We start from the raw sequence: 21427 nt of genomic DNA on the forward strand, positions 1-21427 counted from the left end.
CCCAGAAGAATTAAAAAAAAAGTTATTACTAGAAATAGGATAGCAAATTAAAAAAATTATCTCCTATGAATGCACTTTCAGTGCTGAGTAATTTAAAAATAAAAAAATGATGCTTTCCTTTGACAACTTTCTAATTAGAAATAGTCTCTCAAGTTTAAAAATCTGAGCATTTATAACTTTGGCATAAGATTTCTAGAATGCAAAAAGGGTTTCTATTATAAAACACAGATCCACCATATATGCTGATCTACATATGGAAGTATCAGAGGGGTAGCCGTGAGAGTCTGGATCTGTAAAAGCAACAAAGAATCCTGTGGCACCTTATAGACTAACAGATGTTTAGGAGCATGAGCTTTCGTGGGTGAATACCCACTTCGTCAGATGCACGTAGTGGAAATTTCCAGGGGCAGGTATATATATAAGCAAGCAAGCTAGAGATAATGAGGTTAGTTCAATCAGGGAGGATGAGGCCCTGTTCTAGCAGTTGAAGTGTGAAAACCAAGGGAGGAGAAACTGTTTTTGTAGTTGGCAAGCCATTCACAGTTTCTGTTTAATCCTGAGCTGATGGTGTCAAATTTGCAGATGAACTGAAGCTCCGCAGTTTCTCTTTGAAGTCTGGTCCTGAAGTTTTTTTGCTGCAGGATGGCCACCTTAAGGTCTGCAATAGTGTGGCCAGGGAAGTTGAAGTATTCTCCTACAGGTTTTTTATATTGCCATTCCTAATATCTGATTTGTGTCCATTTATTCTTTTCCGTAGTGAGCTAGAGTTACTATGGCGTGGTGTGCAGTTACTGGTGAGTATATGTTTCAGGTTGGCAGGTTGTCTGTGGGCGAGGACTGGCCTGCCACCCAAGGCCTGTGAAAGTGTGGGATCATTGTCCAGGATGGGTTGTAGATCCCTGATGATGCGTTGGAGGGGTTTTAGCTGGGGACTGTATGTGATGGCCAGTGGAGTCCTGCTGGTTTCCTTCTTCGGTTTGTCTTGCAGTAAGAGACTTCTGGGTACATGTCTGGCTCTGTTGATCTGTTTCCTTATTTCCTCGTGTGGGTATTGTAGTTTTGAGAATGCTTGGTGGAGATTTTGCAGGTGTTGGTCTCTTTCAACAGCTTCCACCCCACCATCAACCTCAGCCTGGACCAATCTACACAGGAGGTCCCCTTCCTAGACAACATGGTGCAAATAAGTGATGGTCACATTAACACCACCCTATACTGAAAACCTACCGACCGCTATGCCTACCTTCATGCCTCCAGCTTCCATCCCGGGCACATCACATGATCCACTGTCTACAGCCAAGCACTGAGGTACAACCGCATCTGCTCTAACCCCTCAGACAGAGACCAACACCTACAAAATCTCCACCAAGCATTCTCAAAACTACAATACCCGCACGAGGAAATAAGGAAACAGATCAACAGAGCCAGACGTGTACCCAGAAGTCTCTTACTGCAAGACAAACTGAAGAAGGAAACCAACAGGACTCCACTGGCCATCACATACAGTCCCCAGCTAAAACCTCTCCAACGCATCATCAAGGATCTACAACCCATCCTGGACAATGATCCCACACTTTCACAGGCCTTGGGTGGCAGGCCAGCCCTTGCCCACAGACAACCTGCCAACCTGAAACATATTCTCACCAGTAACTGCACACTGCACCATAGTAACTCTAGCTCAGGAACCAATCCATGCAACAAACCTCGATGCTAACTCTGCCCACATATCTACACCAGCGACACCATCACAGGACCTAACCAGATCAGCCACACCATCACCGGTTTATTCACCTGCACGTCCACCAATGTAATATACGCCATCATATGCCAGCAATGCCCCTTTGCTATGTACATCGGCCAAACTGGACAGTCTCTACGGAAAAGGATAAATGGACACAAATCAGATATTAGGAATGGCAATAAACAAAAACCTGTAGGAGAACACTTCAACCTCCCTGGCCACACTATAGCAGACCTTAAGGTGGCCATCCTGCAGCAAAAAAACTCCAGGACCAGACTTCAAAGAGAAACCGCGGAGCTTCAGTTCATCTGCAAATTTGACACCATCAGCTCAGGATTAAACAGAGACTGTGAATGGCTTGCCAACTACAAAAACAGTTTCTCCTCCCTTGGTTTTCACACTTCAACTGCTAGAACAGGGCCTCATCCTCCCTGATTGAACTAACCTCGTTATCTCTAGCTTGCTTGCTTATATATACCTGCCCCTGGAAATTTCCACTACGTGCATCTGACGAAGTGGGTATTCTCCCACGAAAGCTCATGCTCCTAAACGTCTGTTAGTCTATAAGGTGCCACAGGATTCTTTGCTGCTTCTACATATGGAAGACAGTAACAGATGGATGAGAGAGAGTGTAGTACGCATCTCAAGAAGCGGCTCTCTTCTGCCCTCCTGAATATTTGTGATCATTTAGACTCCATGAGAGTTTCATAAGAGTAGGAGTGTTGCTGATTGTCCCAGTATTGGTGTCCTGGACAAATTCCGGTTTCATTAATTGTATTCTGCCTATCCAAATGTCTCATGCAATCCTAATTTCAAAAGTTTTCTCTTCGTCTCCAAAGATGCAATTCTTTGCTGTGCAGTATAAAACAGTTGGGTCAATGGATATGATTCCCATTAACTTTAATGGGTTTTGGATCAGGCCCTTAGGATCACAGAAATGTAAAACTGGAAGGGACTTTAACAGGTCATCCAGTCATGCTTCCCGCACTGAGGTAGGACGAAGTATATCTAGACCATCCCTGACAGGTTTGTTGAACCTGTTCTTATAAACCTCCAATGTCAGGGACTCCACAACCTCCCTTGGAATGCTATTGCAGTGCTTAAATATCCTCATAGTTACGGGGAAACTTTCTAATATCTAATCTAAATCTCCCTTGCTAAAGATTAGGCCCAATCCTTCAGGAAAGTTAGGGTATGTCTACACTGCTATTAGACACCTTTGGCTGGCCTGTGCCCAGTGCTTTGGGCTTGGACTGCAGTGCTATTTAACTGTAGTGTAGACTCCTGGGACCCGGGCCCTAGGACCCTGCAATGTGGGAAAATCCCAGAGCTCAGGTTGCAGCCTGAGCCCAGAAGTCTATACTGGAATGAAACAGCCCCACAGCCCAAGTCCTAGTCAGCTGGCATGGGCCAGCCTTGGGTTTCTAATTGCAGTGTAGACATACCCAGAGACAGCAATTGATCACGGTCTTTTTTATATCACGCCTTAGCATATTTGAAGACTTATCAGATTGGTGTCCCCCTAGTCTTTTCTCAAGACTAAACATGCCTAGCTTGTTTAACCTTTCCTTGTAGGTCAGGATTTCTAAACCTATTGCCATTTTTATTGCTCTCCTCTGCACTCTCTCCAGTTTGTCCATGTAGTGGTCCCTCAGCCTCAGGGTTGGAGGGAGGCCAATCTGTCTCACTGCGTCAGGCAACAACAACAATTAGCGGTCTATAACTCTGGCTGCTGGCTGGGGCAGAGCAGTAAGCAGTCTCTAGACCAAGCCTCCTGGCTAGGGCAGATAGCGATCACAGTCTGGGATTCGGACCCTCTGGAAGAGGCAGAGCAATGAGCAGTCTTTAGCCTGAGCCTCCTGGCAGCCAGCAAACAGTCTGGGGCTCTGGACCTCTGAGTGGGGCCCAGCAAGGAGCTGGCTTTAGCCTAGACCTCCTGAATAAGGCAGCCAGCAAACAGAAGTCGGGGCCCTCACAGCCTTCTGGCTGGGGCAAGTAAAAAACATGGCACAGGCCATCAAGCCAAGGGGAAGCACGCCACCAAATCAGGGGTGGGATTGATGGAAGGTGGGTAGGAGGACCCAGGCCCATCCTACTCCACTGGGTTCCTGCCCAGGGTACTAACAATGGTGAATGATCCTGCCACTGGGTCCGTAGGGATCTCACCAAAACATGCTGACTCACTCTCCGGCAGCCCAACTGGACTAAAGTCTGGTTTCCCTTGGCTACTTCCTACCACAGTGTTGGTGCAGGGCTTTGTGGTCCAAGGGTCCTCCATCTCTTCGGGACACATGGCTGATGGCAGTCCTGGTAACTCTTCTCTATGGCTGGGGAGCAGGGTGCTGCACAGCGCAGTTTCGGGTCTGAGTTCTGCTAGGGGCATCTGCCTTCTTCCCTTGCTCCTGCCCAACTGAGCTGCAGAGCCCAACACTGAGACTTCCTGCCACATCTCTCTGCTTCCTGTGCAGAGAGCAGGGCTGGTTTGACTCTGCCTATCAAGGCAAGTGTATTGGTCCCTCACTCTCAGGCTCAGAGGGAGGCCACTCTGCCTCACTACAGTCCACATCTTTCCTAAAGCGGGGTGCCCAGAATTGGACACAGTAGTCCAGCTGAGGCCTCACCTGTGTCTAGTAGAGCAGAACAATTACCCCCCATGTCTTAAATAAGACACTCTTGTTAATACATCCCAGAATGATATTGGTCTTTTTCACAACTGCATCACATTACTGACTCATGTTCAATCTATGATCCGCTATAACCCCCATATCATTTTCTGCAGCACTACAAGCTAGCCAGTTATTCCCTATCTTGTAGTTGTACATTTGATTTGTCCTTCCTATGTGAAGCACTTTTCTTTACTGAATTGCATCTTGTTGATTTCAGACCACTTTTCTAATTTGTTAAGGCTCTTTTGAATTTTAATGCTGGCATACAAACTGCTAGCAATCCCTCCCACCTTGGTGTCATCCACAGATTATATAAGCATAATCCCCATTCTAAATCATGAATGAAAATATTGATTAATACCATCCCCAGGACAAACACTTGCATTACCCCCGTAGCTATGTGCTCCTAGATTGACAGAAAACATTGATAATTACTCTTTGATTATGGTCTCTCAATAAGTTTTTTACCCACCTAGTAGTAACTTCTTCTACACCACATTTTCCTAATTTGCTTATGAGTGTATCATGTGGGACTGCGTCAGAAGCCTTATTAAAATCATATTATATCACATCTACTGTTTTCTCCCTATCCAGTAGGCCAGTAACCCTGTCAAAGAAAAAAAACAGGTTGGTTTGGCATGATTTATTTTTGACAAATCCATGTTGGCTATTACTTATAAACCTATTATTCTCTCGGTGCTTACAAACTGTTGCATTTTATTCTATAGCTGTCAAGCACTTTCAGATGAAAAGCATTATTTAAATATGCAGCTGTCATCATCTCACTCTTTGTGGCTGCAGTAACTGAAAGCTCTTGCGAGGAGCACATGCCTATTTTAACATTTTTCGTATAAGCAGGCCCATCAGTATATGAGTATATAACAGATAAATTTGGTTATGAGGTCGACAGTTTATTGCATAGACCTTCAGCTGCTCCCCCTTTCTGTGCTTCTTCCTGGACTCCATAATCTCCATTGTTGCAGAGGAGCACAAGTACTTTGGCAGGTCATGATGATTCCTTTAGCTGGGGATGAGGCCACTGATGGAACTGTGTCTTGAGCCACAGATATTTTGAAAGATCAGGCTTCAAACAGGCAATAAACCCAGACTGTGAGCCATTGGAGAGATAAAGGCATTGGAGTGACATGCTCACAGCAGCCCATCCTGTTAAGGAGGCAATCTGCCAAATTTTGCATTGTTCATTTGTCAAGGTTTTTTCCCCACTTTGAACTTTAGCATCCAAAAAGTGGGGACCTGATCAATTCTAAGCTAAATTACCAGCTTAAATTTGGTACACTGCCACCAGCCAAAAATACAGTGTTTGACACACTTACTGTTCCCCCAAAACCTTCCCTGGGGAACCCAAGACCCAAACCCCTTGGATCTGAACACAAGGAGAAATTGGCCTCCCCCCGCTTTTTTTTCCCCCCAGACTTTCCCCTCCCTGGGTTACCCTGAGAGGCTACACTGATCCAAACTCCTTGGATCTTAAAACAAAGAGGAATTAACCTTCCCCCCACCGTCCCCCCACCAATCCCTGGTGAGTTCAGACCCAATCCCCTTGGGTCTTAAAACAAGGGGAAAAAAATCAATCAGGTTCTTAAAAAAGGAAAGCTTTTAATTAAAGAAAGAAAAAGTAAAAATTATCTCGTAAAATCAGGATGGAAAATGTTTACAAGGTACTCAGTTTCATATAGCCTAGAGGGACTCCCCCTGCCCTTAGCCTGAGATTCAGAGTTATAGCAAACAGAGGTAAAAATCCTTCCAGCAAAAGGAAAAGCATTCACAAGTTGAAAGAAAACAAACATAAGACTATTCTGCCTTGCCTGGCTACTTACAAGTTTGAAACATGAAAGAATGATTTAGAAAGATTTGGAGAGTCTGGTTGCACATCCGGTCCCTCTTTTTCCCAAGAGCGAACAATGAACAAAAAAACCCAGCACAAACAAAGACTTCCCTCCACCAAGATTTGGAAGTATCTTGTCCCCTCATTGGTCCTCTGGTCAGGTGTCAGCCAGGTTCACTGAGCTTCTTAACCTTTTACAGGTAAAAGAGATGTTAACCCTTAACCATCTGTTTATGACACCACTGCTTCCACTTTCAGACCCATATACTTTGGAGTAGATCCTCAGCTGGTCTGAAGACAACTGAAGTTAATGGTGCTATGCTGAGGATCAGACCCAGTGTGTAATCCAGTCTGGAAGTGATAAATATATGAACCACTGTGATCAGATCCTCACCAGCAAAGAAGGGGAGAAGTTTCCTAACAAGCTGGAAGTGGAAGAAAGTATTTCTAGACACTGATGGACATCTAGGATAAATGGTAAATCCAACAGGCCACAAGACTTTGTACCACAATTTTTTAAACAGGGAAGATTATTAACCATTGGAACAAACTAACAAGGGAAGTGGTGGATTATCCATCTCTTGAGGTTTGCAAATCAAGAGTGGATATATTTTGAAAAGGCAAGTTTTAGTGAAACAAATTCTATGGCCTGTATTATGCAGGGGTCAAAGTGAATTGTCCCCTATAAATATATGAGAAAAGAGACTATATTCTTGAATGTTGTGAAGTTTTGAAAAAGTAAAATGCACCCTTATTCATGAAAATAACACCCATATTTTTATATTAGTTCATCTCTATTTTGCCCTAACAAGTCCCATATCTAAATAGTCACATATCTAAATAGGATTGGAAGGGACCTCAGGAGGTCATCTAGTCCAACCCCCTGCTCAAAGCAGGACAAATCCCCAGATAGTTTTTTTTTAACCCCAGTTCCCAAAATGGCCCCCTCAAGGACTGAACTCACAACTCTGGGTTTAGCAGGCCAATGCTCAAACCAGTCAAAGGGCTTATTTATGAAATCATTGTCTTGGGTTTATTAGCCAAAATACGGTATTGTTCACTTTACTATTTGCTCAGCTCTGAATCAAACTTACAGGATAATAATAATGATGTCAGACTATTCTTCAATCTCAAATGTCTCACTTTCTTAGTAAAAATAAACAAAATGGAATCATATTTTTATAAACTACTTTTTCCAAGGACAAGAGCAACATTTGCAGTATGCTTTTTAACTGCTTCATTTAAACTCCTTTTCTGGACTTTATACAGCAGGAAAGGTCAGTGTTAGGACTCATTCTCTATAAAGTCTTTATAGTAAGTATGATTCTGAAGTCCAAAGTTTCTCCATATTACGTTCATGGCATTTGAGCTCTGAATTTTGGTAACACACCTGGTGATATTGGGTAGTCAGACCATAAAGTATTTGTTATGATTTTCAAATGGGTATGAATGGGGCCAGGATTTCACCCCAGTCATTCTGAGTGCCTTAAGTTTTGGTTTTTCAGCTAGATACATCTGAAAGGAGGTTGGGTAGAAGCTCAGCACTTTCAGACTCATTTTCAGATGTCTCAAACTAGCCACTCAAAATAATTAAACACTTTTGATTCTCCTACATGCCCCTTTATCAAATTTTGCCCATACTTCTTACATACCACCATTTACTTAGTATACAACAAGAAAATACCAACATCGCTCAATAGGGCAGTACTGTCCAAAACAGTAAAATCATGTCCACAACTTGTCACCATCACAGGGTAATATAAGTATCTTGTTTGTATCTACCTGTAGTCAGCCAAGGGCTTTTCCAAATTTGAATCCTATCACAGCCACAAATCCTCATTTCTAAATGTGAACTGACTGTAGGTAGGACATACTTATTTTCTCTTCTACACTACCTATCCACACTATTAAGGAGATTCCCTGCTTTCTTAATGAGCATCATAAGTACACCTTGTTGACAACATCTGCTTAGGAATATGGTGAGGGAGGAGAAATTCTGTTTTTCATGTTATTGGGAAGTTCATGGAATTCTCTTTATAATAATAAAGACACTCAATGTAATGGCCACACCTTATTGGTGTTTGGCTTGTCCCAGAGTATAGACAGCATTTCCTAGCTCTTCCTCACGTGTGAACTATGTAGCACTGATTGTTCTATAGAAGAATAAAGGGCTCTCTGTTAGAAGCGCCCCGTACTGTAAGGAGAACAGAAGAGAGAGATCTGAAGAGGTATGTCTTCACACAGCTGTAACATAAGGCTACAGGGTGCTCCAGAATTCTTTGTAGTGATTATATTAGGCCTGGTCTACACTACGCATTTAAACAGTTTTTAGCAGTGTTAAATCGATTTAACGCTGCACCCGTCCACACAACGAGGCCCTTTATATCAATATAAAGAGCTCTTTAAACTGGTTTCTGTACTCCTCCCCAACGAGAGGAGTAGCGCTGAAATCGGTATTACCATATCGGATTAGGGTTAGTGTGGCCGCAAATCGACGGTATTGGCCTCCGGGCGGTATCCCACAGTGCACCATTGTGATTGCTCTGGACAGCAATCCGAACTCGGATGCACTAGCCAGGTAAACAGGAAAAGCCCCGCGACCTTTTGAAATTCATTTCCTGTTTGCCCAGCATGGAGCTCTGATTAGCACGGGTGGCGATGCAGTCCCAAATCCAAAAAGAGCTCCAGCATGGGCCGTACGGGAGATACTGGATCTGATCGCCGTATGGGGAGACAAGTCTGTTCTATCACAGCTCCGTTACAGAAGACAAAATGAGAAAGCATTTGAAAAAATCTCCAGGCTATGATAGACAGAGGCCACAGCACAGTGCTGTGTGACAAGTGTAACGGAAAGCCAAAGAATCAAATGGACGCTCATGGAGGGAGGGAGGGAGGGAAGGAGAGGATACTGAGGACTCCAGCTATCCCACAGTCCCCGCAGTCTCCGAAAAGCATTTGCATTCTTTGGCTGAGCTCCCAATGCCTGTAGGGTCAAACACATTGTCCAGGGTGTTTCAGGTCAATTTACCCCCTTCCCCCCATGAAAGAAAAGGGAAAAAAATTGTTTCTTGACTTTTTTATGTCACTCTATGTCTACTGCATGCTGCTGCTAGACGCAGTGCTGCGGCAATGAATAGCAGAATCCTCTCCCCTCCCCTCCCCAGTGGCAGACGGTACAATATGACTGCTATCCATCGTCATCATCAGCCCGTAAGTGCTCCTGGCTGGCCTCAGGTGAGGTCGGCCGGGGGCGCCTGGGTAAAAATAGGAATGACTCCCGGTCATTCCCGGTAGATGGTACAGAACGGCTGGTAACTGTCCTCCTCATAGCAACTGGGGGCTGAGCTCCATGAGCCCCCCCCACCCTTCATGTCTAAAGAAAAGATTCTGTACTGCCTGGACTATCATAGCAGCTGGAGGCTGCCTACCCCTCATTTTATCTCACTAAAAAGTCAGTGTTTCTTATTCCTGCATTCTTTATTACTTCACCACACAAATAGGGGACACTGCCACGGTACCCCAGAAAGGTTGGGGGAGAAGGGAATCAATGGGTGAGGTTGTTGCAGGGGCACACCCCATGAATAGCATGCAGCTCATCATTTCTGCGGGATCTGACATGGAGCGGCTGTGCTCTCTGGTTCTCTGGTACACTGATTCTCTAGTACACTTGCCCCATATTCTAGGCAGGACTGACTCGATTTTTAGATAAACCATAAAGGAGGGATTGACTCGGGGAGTCATTCCCATTTTTGTCTTTGCGCCCCCGGCCGACCTCAGCTAAGGCTAGCCAGGTACAGCAGCAGACGGTACAGAACGACTGATAACTGTCGTCTCATTGCCAATTTACAATGGCACAGCAGACGGTATAGAACAACTGGTAACTATCTCTGCTACCTTGTAATGGCAAATGAATGCTGCTGTGTAGCACTGCAGTACCGCCTCTGCAGCGGCAACCAGTATACATACGGTGACAGTGACAAAAGGCAAAACGGGCTCCATGGTTGCCATGCTATGGCGTCTGCCAGGGCAATCCAGGGAAAAAGGGTGCGAAATGATTGTCTGCTGTTGCTTTCACAGAGGAAGGAATGAGTGACGACAATTACCCAGAATCACCCGCGACACTGTTTTTGCACCATCATGCATTGGGATCTCAACCCAGAATTCCAATGGGCAGGAGAGACTGCGGGAACTATGGGATAGCTACGGGATAGCTAACCACAGTGCAATGCTCCGGAAATCGATGTTAGCGTCGGTATATGGACACACACCACCGAATTAATGTGCTTAGTGTGGCCGCGTGCACTCGACTTTATACAATCTGTTTCACAAAACTGGTTTATGTAAAATTGGAATAATCCCGTAGTGTAGACATACCCTTAGTGTGGTTTAATTTTTATCATAAATAATTTCAGCACATATCCACTCAGACTTCCACATTAAATCCACTATTATGTTACTTAAAACAAATAACAGCAAGAAAAAGGGATTATAGTCTATTCACTCCCCTTCATTTTTACAGTGGGAGGTTATTTCACCTGCTACAACTATTAACTATCATTAATATAAATAATAAGGTACTTATCTTACATTGAAACAAATTTAAAATGTTAACTAGTCAGAAAATAACCCCACAAGGCATGTCATATGAAGCAGCATTAAAACTGTGAACTCTTTAAGCACTAAATTCTGTTATATACACATGAAACATGCATGAGCAGTAGAAATACAGAATCCTAAAGCTTATCCTGTGAGCTTGTACTTAGTATTTGGGACACGGATTGTAATCATAATCATCAAGTATCAATTTAACATCAATTAATAAAACATCAATTCAAACATAAAAGACTTTTTTTAAAAAGTATTTCATCCACCTGCTTTTGTGTCAACTCCCCTGATAAAATTAAGAAGGAAAACTCTCTATTTATTTCAATAGTTGGTTAGGTGATTAAGTCTCAAAAAATGGAGAGTTTTCCTTAATTGAAGATTCTCAGTCCGGAGAGACACAACTAAGAAGCCTTCTCCTTACTTTAAGTACTTTATGACAGTGAAATCCTTCTTTTTGACCTGAGTTACTGGGCTCAAAAATCAGGTAACAATTTTCATTCATGCTTCTGCTTTTGACACAAGTTCTTAATCTCTGGAATCTGATAGTCACAACCGCAGTACAGCTGTTCACACTTTCTCATTACCCACCAACAAAGATTTTCTGTGACATTTGCCCACATTGAGCAGCTCACGGATGACTGTGTTTAAGACTAGCAGCAAAATGTTTCTCAAGTATTTAGCTGAGGGTGGTGTGACCGATTTCAAGTTAAGTGCTCTAATGTGGTTTTTTATACTTTTTATTTGCCTGGCTATAATTACGTTACTTTTTAATTTAAAGATTTTGGGCTATATTCACAAAGAAAGTTAGGCACATGATGGAGAGGGAGACAACTTTTAGTCCAGTGATTAGGATACTCAAGCCCTGAGGAGAGAGAGGGATATGAACTGGAACATGACACCTCTCAGATGAGTACTCTAGCCACTGGGCTATAAGATATTCTGACGGGAGAAGAAGGGTTGCTCCCTCAGTTTTTCCCGTTGAAGCTGTTCCACTGTGGCCAAATAATGAAGGAGTCATTGGACCAGAGAGAGAGCAGCAAGCATGAGAATGACTCTGCAGCATGGTAGATAGAGAACTCACCTGGGAGAAAGGAAACCCAGGATCCAATTCCTCTGCTTCAGTTTTTCTTAAATGATTTATCCATGGTGGAAGAGCTTCAACAAAAGAGACTGAGGTAGTCCCACTTAGGAATATCTCATAGCCCTACCATTCAGGCCCTCATCTGAGAGATCGTACACCCCAGTTCAGATTCCTTCACCCCTCCAGCAAAGTGGGAACTTGAACCATGAGTCTTTCACATCCCACATTAGTACGCTAACCACTGAACTAAAAGTTATGAGGGAGGGTCACCTCCGCCCTGGCTGTTTTGTGTAAGCATGTCATTTACAGGGGCCTGATCAAGTAGGCGAGATCGGAGCATGCTTACCAGATGGGGCCTTGCTGGCAAAGTCAGGTGGAGGAACACCTATCTTCCCCCAATTCATGCATCACACTGGGACTTAGGCATCCGGATAACTGGCATGGGACTGCAGTGTGCATGAACAGAACAAACATAGGCACTTAGGGAAATTTTACAGCAAAAATTTGAGTGTCAACTGAGTTTAGAAGTCTATAGAGTTTGGTAGTACCTAAGTGGGGGCTTTGAGAATCCTAGTGGGGCCTTATTCTGCAATTTAGGTACCTAAAGTGGCAGTTAGGTGCCTAAGTCCTTTTGTGAATCAACCCTTCATGTCAAGTTGACATTTCTGTGCCCAATTTTTATTTTTCTTGTGTCGCTAGTTACTTATGTTTGGTCAACAGAGGATCAAACTTCCCTTTATGGGAAATTTGCTGCTTTGAAAATCCCAGCATCAGTTCTTTTCTTTATAGTTGTAATTATGGAAGAGAATGTACCCATAAGAACTTAAAATTTCCCTTTTTAATTTGTATATGCAACCTGAGAACAAATCACTCTCACCAAACAGCCAGACTGTGGGACCAGATCCTCAGCTGGGATAAACTGGCAGAGCTCCACTAATTGAGGATCTGGCCCTGGGTGTGTAGCTCTGCTGCTACTCATCCTTTTATGACATATTGTGAAGAAAAGAAAAGAAAAGAAAAGAAAAGAAAAGAAAAGAAAAGAGTGCAATGGAGTCTGAGGAAGAACAGAGATTGCTTACTATCTCATGACTGGAACTATCTCTGTTTAATATGGACTACATATGAATCAAAACATCCAGGAGAATAAAGCCAGATCCTGGCTATCTGGTATTTCCCAAATTGTTTTAACTATATCTTTTTGATCTTGAAACTTGTTGCTTGGTATGTTTAAAGTATTCCCTGAGAGTCCAGTGGTATCTTTGGATAGAAGTAGTGACACTCAATCTGTAAACAACTCTACAATACTAGTGCTTCAGGAATAGCTAGTCTGTTGCATTTGTCTCCAACTAGATGCTTATATTCAGGGGCCACAACTGTAAACTGTCTCGAAAGGTTAACAAAGTTAAGCTGAGGTAACGAATGGCAGTAACAAGTAGTGAAGTAGATTTGCCTAATCCTTACCACTGTGTATGAAGACCCCAAACTGGAAGCAGAGGTAGAGGAAAAGACATGATGTCCCAGACATGCTAATGGCTTGGAGGGCATGACAACATGGATGTTCACCAAACATATGGCAGTCTAATGCTAAGATAATGCTAAGTAAACAACCAACTCAGTCATAGTGATTACTACAGCACCAGGAGGAGTAGTGAAAGTTGAGGGCATAAGGAAGTTTCAGTGCAAGTCTCCTTTACTTGCTAAGATGAACAGAAATGTGTATGGAGTTGAACTCTACATGCTTGCAATCAAAATACATTGTTTGAAAGCATATTATTAAGCATGCATCTAATATTGAGATGAAAGTCTGTTTATAGTAATTTAGTAGGATGACTATGAGCCGCCAATGTGATATGGCCGTTAAAAAAGCTACTGCAGTTTTAGGACGCATCAGGCGAGGTATTTCCAGCAAAGACAAGGAGGCGTTAGTACCATTATACAAGGCACTAGTGAGGCCTCATCTGGAGTACTGTGTGCAGTTCTGGTCTCCTATGTTTAAGAAGGATGAATTCAAACTGGAACAGGTACAGAGAAGGGCTACTAGGATGATCCAAGGAATGGAAAATCTAATGAAAGGAGACTCAAAGAGCTTGGCTTGTTTAGCCTAACCAAAAGAAGGCTGAGGGGGGATATGATTGTTCTTTATAAATATCAGAGGGATAAATATTAGGGAGGGAGAGGAATTATTTAAGCTTAGTACCAATGTGGACACAAGAACAAATGGATATAAACTGGACACTAGGAAGTTTAGAATTAGACCAAGGTTTCTAACCATTAGAGGAGGGAAGTTCTGGAACAGCCTTCCAAGGGGAGTAGTGGGGGCAAAAGACATATCTGGCTTTAAGACTAAGCTTGATAAGTTTATGGAGGGGATGGTATGATGGGATAGCCTAATTTTGGCAATTCATTTGGCAATTGATATTTGATTATTAGCAGGTAAGTATGCCCAGTGGTCTGTGATGGGATGTTAGATGGGGTGGGATCTGAGTTACTACAGAGAATTCTTTCCTGGGTGCTGGCTGGTGAGTCTTGCCCACATGCTCAGGGTTTAACTGATAGCCATATTTGGGGTCGGGAAGGAATTTTCCTCCAGGGCAGATTGGCAGAGGTCCTGGAGGTTTTTCACCTTCCACTGCAGCATTGGGCATGGGTCACTTGCTGGAGGATTCTCTGCAGCTTGAGGTCTTCCAACTACAATCTGAGGACTTCAATAACTCAGACATAGGCTAAGGGTTTGCTACAGGAGTGGATGGGAGAGATTGTGTGGCCTGCGTTGTGCAGGAGGTCAGACTAGATGATCATAATGGTCCCTTCTGACCTTAAAGTCTGAGTCTATGAGTAAATATTGCTTATGTGAAGAAAGTAATTTTTTACTTGGCTTTACTAAAACCAGAATTGGCTTGGGGTAGGTAGGGAGCAAGAATGCAAGATGTTCATTAACTTTTAGTACTGTTCTACTTTCACATGATTGTTTCAAGTATGAACTGTGAGTTGTTTTCACAGGTGATTACCTCTAGAAATGGAGAGTCATTCCAAAATGCCCAGAAATAAAGCAGGCCCATTGAACGATTTGATAACTTACTGCTCTCTGCAACATCAGAGGATCTGTGCCTTGAGAGGTGACTTATTTGCCTTTTAGCTGTATTGTGCCCAGAGAAGTGGACCCTACTTGACTGATTTCACCAATACAGAAGAATTACTCATTATATATTGTGCTTACTAAGAATTAACAATAACAGTACATATTAAGACTTTGCAGTTATTTTATCGTTAGTTTTTTTGATGACAGCCCTATGAAGTCTCCTTAACTCAGCTTTCCCTCCGATGACTTGCAGCATGCAGAATTTATACTGACTTCAAATGACACCAAGGGACCTACAGTATTAATAGCATCTGAGCATGACACAGCATCTAAGGAATCAGTATTAATACACATTGTTTAGTCTTCCCCTTACCAGAGCAGATTTTGCATGCAGTGGAATCGTCACAAATTTCTAATGAAAATTAAAGAAACATCTGTGAAAATTTTTAAACTCATTTAAGATAAATGTGCAACATACCTACACTCCAGTCCATTTCCTCTACAGCATCCCCATATAAACCATGTTTGCTCTTTCCTTTGAAATCCTTTGATGCATATAGAGCAGTGTGGACTTGAAGGTAGGACAGAAAAAGAAGAAATGGTGTATCAGCATTCCTGAAATAAATAAAATAAAATAACCCCCCCCAAAGTAAGTCACTGGGACAGCAATAAAAATTTAGCAACATTTCTAACAATGAAGTTTTTCTACATGCATGTTCTATAGAACAGAAGAAATATTATATACGGGAAGGACTAACAAAATCATTTATAGAGCAATTCTGAATCTCGTGTTAGAAATGCCCCTCTTAATACATACTGTACTGAAGATAAGAAATGCAGACAAGTTAACCCTTCTGTTAGATTAGTTGTTATACCTCTTTAAAAAACACTGGCACAACCACTCTCCAGAATCAGGTCCTAAAAGTGCCCAGCCACTTGCCTTTCTTTCTGCACGTTATTACCAATTCAGGCTCTCTCTGACCTCACTAGGAAGCACTAGAACAATGCATAGTTTAAAAGATATACAATCCCCAAATCAAACAAGAGGCTTAGCCAGCTTTCTTCTTGGCAAGCTCAACATATGGACATTTAACAACTAACAGGATTAGCATGAGAAATAGGGATCAAAAATATATAGCTATCACTGGGAACCGAACACAATATTATTACAAAAGTTATGCATAATATATAGAGAGGTAGAAAAAATATTTTTCTCTTGTAACAATATCCACTCTTCATTCATTTCAAGTAATTTCCTCAATGGATTATTCTCTAATAAAGAAAGGAAAAAAATTAACTCCCACAACAACAACAACAACGGAGCTCCAATTTTGCTCTTCATGGGATCTGACAATATATGTGTCTTAATCCAGAAGGCTGTGAAGGGAAAGCTTAGATAAGTATGGATTTTTGCATTACAATCCTTGTGTGGGGGACATTACCCAGAGTATTAATAATGACTAGTTGAGCTTATTGTTATGATACTCCACGCACTGTACATTTCAGCTGAACCATATGAGCAGCTAGGGTACAGTGTGTCTAGACTGACACCTTGCACACACAGGTCAGAGCAGTTTTTTTCTGCTGTACATTTCCCCATCCCATATTGTTTGTACTTATTGAACTTCTGGTGGTTAAAACACTCCCCGCCCCGCCCCCGCCCCAAAATACAATATTAATGTGCTGAGCCAGAAAGCCATACTTGGACATGAGGTAAGGAAAACAATGCAATAAACTTTTAACCTTTGAACTAGGAAGGTTCTCTTTTTCAGCCTTAAAGGGCCTGTAAAACCTGTGAAAAGCCCATTGATGAAAGGAATTGCTATAATACCTATATATCATTCTAAAGAAAAACAAATAGACAAACTATTCTGGTGTATTTATAAACCTATTTCAACTTGCATTTCAAGATCAATTATTTGCTGTTTAGGTTTATGATATTGTCTCATCTATGCTCTGTATGGGAAAATCATTAAGGGCTACCTATGGGCAAATCATTAAGGGCTACCTATAGTAGGCAAGATCCAATCTTAATGTTTTTAAATTTTCCCCAACATTTCTAATAAAATATGGTTTGTCCTTTAGTTAAATAATTCTACCAGGCAGATACTTTATTTTATATTAGATTTTTATCTGTTCAGCTCTAATTAGGCACAGATACTCAAAGGTATTTAGGTGCCTCACTCACATTATTTCAGTAGGTGTTAGGCATCTAAATACCTTTGAGGACGTGTGCCTGGGAGATTATTTGGGAAAGTAGAAGTCACAAAAATAAAGACTGTTACCATAAACTGGGAATAACACAATTTCTCATATATTCTTCCCATCACTTAAAAAATAGATTTTCAACTGTTAGTATTAGAGATAATTGAAATTGCATACAAACTGTCGCTTTCTAACAACATAGCAGAACTGCTACAGCTACATTTACATCAGTACCGTTAAAGGTGAGCACCACCACATCCGTAACTAGTGTTTATCTTCATGAGATGACAGTTGTAAAATAAATAATATTAAAAAAATTCCATGATGACAAAGATCTAACTTTCATGAAGAGGTATACTCAAAATCATTTCACTGGTTTAGTTACCCACGGTTTCACTGAACGTAAAGCTCTTGGTAACTTTACTCTTTGCAAGGCTGTGGCAGGAAATAAATCAATGGGGACACAGCCATCCGACTGATAGATAGTTGATGCAAGCAGGAAAACAAAAGTACTCAACTTTATTTAGTCTCCAGCATGTACACATGTCCAACAGGTTAGTAGAGCACCCTAAATTACCCCAGATTCATATTCACCCAGGGTCTTGAGGAGGTCTCAAGTGAATAACTGCAGACATCCAGTGGCCACCTTCTGCCTGCAGTGGAACTTGATAGATATCCAAGTGTCCATCATGCTCAGATTTTTTCTCTTTTTATATCCAATTTGTTAGTATTACATAACTTTTTTATCAACAAAAAACAGTGGCTGAGCAGAAGCTAAATTAAGTATGGAGTTTTCCAGCCTGCAGTGTGTAGCTTTCTATCAGGTAACCAGCTTTATCTCGCTTAGCAATAGTTAACTATTGCCAGACTTTCCATCTCACAAAACAACATGCTTCAGAAAAAGCTCAAGTCAGGAGGGCACAGGGTCATATTTGCTCCTTGTGGTAACTCACTCCCCCACTCCCATCTTGGTCTGTTAATTGAGCTAAGGTTTCAGAAAAGCCCTTCTAGCTGCTTTCAGCAATAAACATAATATTTGGTATTCCAGCTGCGGGCAGTGGTTTAGGTATGTTACTGGGTTAACAAAATTTCCTCCTTACAGATTGCAGCTCAAATTGACAAGCTCTGACTGACAGATGTCTGTCAGGTGAAGAGGAGTCTTCCCTGTTAATATCCTTTGATCTGTTAAAGACAATCATTTATCTCATGCCAAGCCTCTGTGAGGAGAATATTGACTGCTTCTGCTGCCACCTTGAAAATGGATGGCATCTCAGCTAGTAGTGGGAGGGAGATTTGACAATAACAATTTAACTCCTATTTTACTAACTGGAGCACTTCAGTCAAATCTCGTTTGAAAATGTATTGCCGCTATCTTGTATGCATGCTAAGAGAGAGCTTTCACTTTCAACATATTTAAGTTTCCTTTGCTGAAAGTACAGCAAGAAATTTTTATGTTGACATGAAACATGCAATCATTCCAATTCAGTAAAGAAACGCCATCTAAATATGTCATTAGACATTCTTAAATCTATACTTAGCTATTTGTAATAGCATCTACATATACCTTTTATTCTCTCCGTTGTAGGGCACGATTCTTATTGACACTAAGGTCTCTTTAGTTTTCTCTAGGCCTTCATGTGGGTCTAAGTTGTACCCCTACTTTATAGCCCCCTTTTACACTTAGTAAAAAATTAGATTCAGCTCCATAATTCTCCCTCTCCCATTTATTGCCTTGTGAATGCAACAGAAAGCAACCTACCCATCTTTTCTTTACTTCTTTTTGTGCATCAGCATCATTGACTGTCACCACAAATATGTCCAGTGTGGCAAACAGTATTAGCCTGATGCCACTGTAGTAGAGCAGCAAGTGGGGCTCACACTTTGTAGGCATGAGTGTTATTCAAAACTGGCAAATTAATGTAAATATGACATCACAGGCTCCATTTTTATTTCCTCACAATGACTTCCAAATCAACCTGCAATCGGAAAGACAAGCTACAAACTTTCCAGCTGATGCATCATATTAAAAATATTGCTGGCCAAATTTTGCCATACAGTTACATATATTCAACATCATTGGGCCGAAGCCTCAGTTTGTGTACATCGGTATAACTCCATTGATTTTGATAGAGCTGCATGATTTACATCAGCGGAGAATCTGACCCAATGTATACCTATGGCAACAAACATAAGTGACTGAAGAGCAATCTGATAGGTAGGAATGTCAAGATATTCTGAGCATAAACAGGTAATAGTATATCTGTATCTATGGGTGCAAATCTAATTGACATTTTGCAGTAACTAATTCTCTGCTTGGAACTCCCTCTCCCCTTTTTTCACCAAATGTTCTTCTCCCCATTTAAACCTCTTTAAAATTCATCTCATTAGTGAATTCTTTCCATGCTTATTCGCTAAGGCTAATTGCACTCACTTCAAGATCGGACTACCACTCTCTGGCTGTACCAATTGTACAAATTTCATTTAGATCTCAATCTTGCTCCTTTTGAAGTAAATGGCAAAACTTGCATTGACTTCATGGAAGTAGGATCAGCTCCTTAGATTGGGTCCTTGTGTCAGAAATGCATTTTTCTTGTACACTTTGTTTGTGCTTAAAAACCTGGTTGTTTTCTTAAAAATAAAAATAAAAAAAATCTTTCTGATTTTTTAAAGATATGATTTAAAATAAGCTAAACATCTCACACTTGTAATAGTCTGACAAGAAAAGGGCATTGTGGACCATTTTGGAGTGGCTTATAAAAAAAAGTGGTGTGAATAAGAAAATGGGAAACTTGGCTGTGACTAGGAAGATATTTTAAACTGGGATGTGTCTTTGTTATCTCTGCATATGTTAAATGATTTTTCCAAGCAGTCACATTGCCAGCATGTTTTTGACATCTGCAGTTTAATATCCATCAGCTTTAAATGTTTAAGATATACAGTATTCATACATGTAGTTTCCTTTCCTTGTAGTTTATGGGCATATATGCAGACTTTCCCCCCACAAAAGAAAATGTTTGAATGATTCTTTCTGGCAAAAAGAACATTTAAGATTCCTTATCGACCCACAGTTTTTTATAACTGAAAAGCCAAACATACATGGAACCCAATACAGAAATACAGATCCAATGCTTGTTACAACTGCTCACTAGCAAACTGTGTCACTAGCTTGCTGACAAAATGACTCCTAAATTATTATTACTTTTATTTATTTATTTATTTTATTTATTTCCAGCAGCACCTACAGAGTGTAAGAATCTGTACAAATACAAGACTAGTTTGTTTACCTGTCACATTGGCAGGTTCGGCCGATCGCAGCTCCCACAGACCACTGTTCACCGTCCCAGACCAATGGGGGTGTCCAGCAATCCCTTGGCCCGCACCACTTCCCACAGCCCCCATTGGCCTGGGATGGCGAACCACGGCCAGTGGAAGCTGCGGTCGGCCAAATCTGCCGACGCGGCAAGTAAACAAACTGGCCCGGCCCACCAGGGTGCTTACCCTGGCGAGCTGTGTGCCAGAAGTAGCTGACCCCGACTTACACTCTGAAGCAACAAAACAGAAATAGGGCAGAGGAAGGGGAAAACATTCAAGTAAAGTACGCAGGTGGTGATCAATGAGATACTAATTCATCAGTTTTTTTTAAACTGTACAGATAGATACATTCATATGTATACAATATATAAACTACATCCAAGTACATGAGTGTCTTGCCTTAATCAGCTGGTTAATTTCTTTAGGAGTCATGAAAAGCATCTGATTTCAGAGTTTTTTAAATCCTAGAATTATGAACACAGTAATTTTTGGTACAAAATGGGTCCTGTACAGCATGCCTTGGTGATACATCAAAAAGCTCTAACTCACAGCTGTGCTAAAGAGGATGAGAGATAAATGTGTTTCAGGGTTTTGACTATGCCAAATTGTGACTGGAACAGAATAGGATAAAAGGTAATTTCTTTTAATGATATGTTTATTAGCTGTCACCAGAGACTTCAGAGAATTATAATTATACAAGCCATGACATTAGAGAGGAGGCTTCATCTGTATCTGCATGAAAAATGCTCAAGTAGCATTACCACCATAGCTCTAAGTTATGAGCCTATTTTATCTATGGAAATATAATTTTTCCAGAAGTCTGATTTCACTGTTTTTTCCCATGAATGGTAGTCACCCATCTGAGTTTAGTAGAGAGAGGTATGCTGAAAGATCA

At 41.5% G+C, this 21427-nt stretch overlaps 1 protein-coding gene across 8 annotated transcripts in view; it reads right to left on the reverse strand.

Moving 5' to 3' along the window:
• The window catches only part of STS (steroid sulfatase), a 192460-nt gene that overhangs the window by 99293 nt on the left and 71740 nt on the right, over positions 1–21427 (reverse strand). For all 8 annotated transcript variants that reach the window (XM_050963843.1, XM_050963826.1, XM_050963836.1 and 5 more), the window contains one exon: positions 15494–15630. In XM_050963843.1, the coding sequence (XP_050819800.1) occupies positions 15494–15630 (137 nt within the window). The remainder of the gene's footprint in view (positions 1–15493; positions 15631–21427) is intronic.

Source organism: Gopherus flavomarginatus, chromosome 1 (assembly GCF_025201925.1).
Source record: "Gopherus flavomarginatus isolate rGopFla2 chromosome 1, rGopFla2.mat.asm, whole genome shotgun sequence".
Classification (NCBI taxonomy): domain Eukaryota; kingdom Metazoa; phylum Chordata; order Testudines; family Testudinidae; genus Gopherus; species Gopherus flavomarginatus.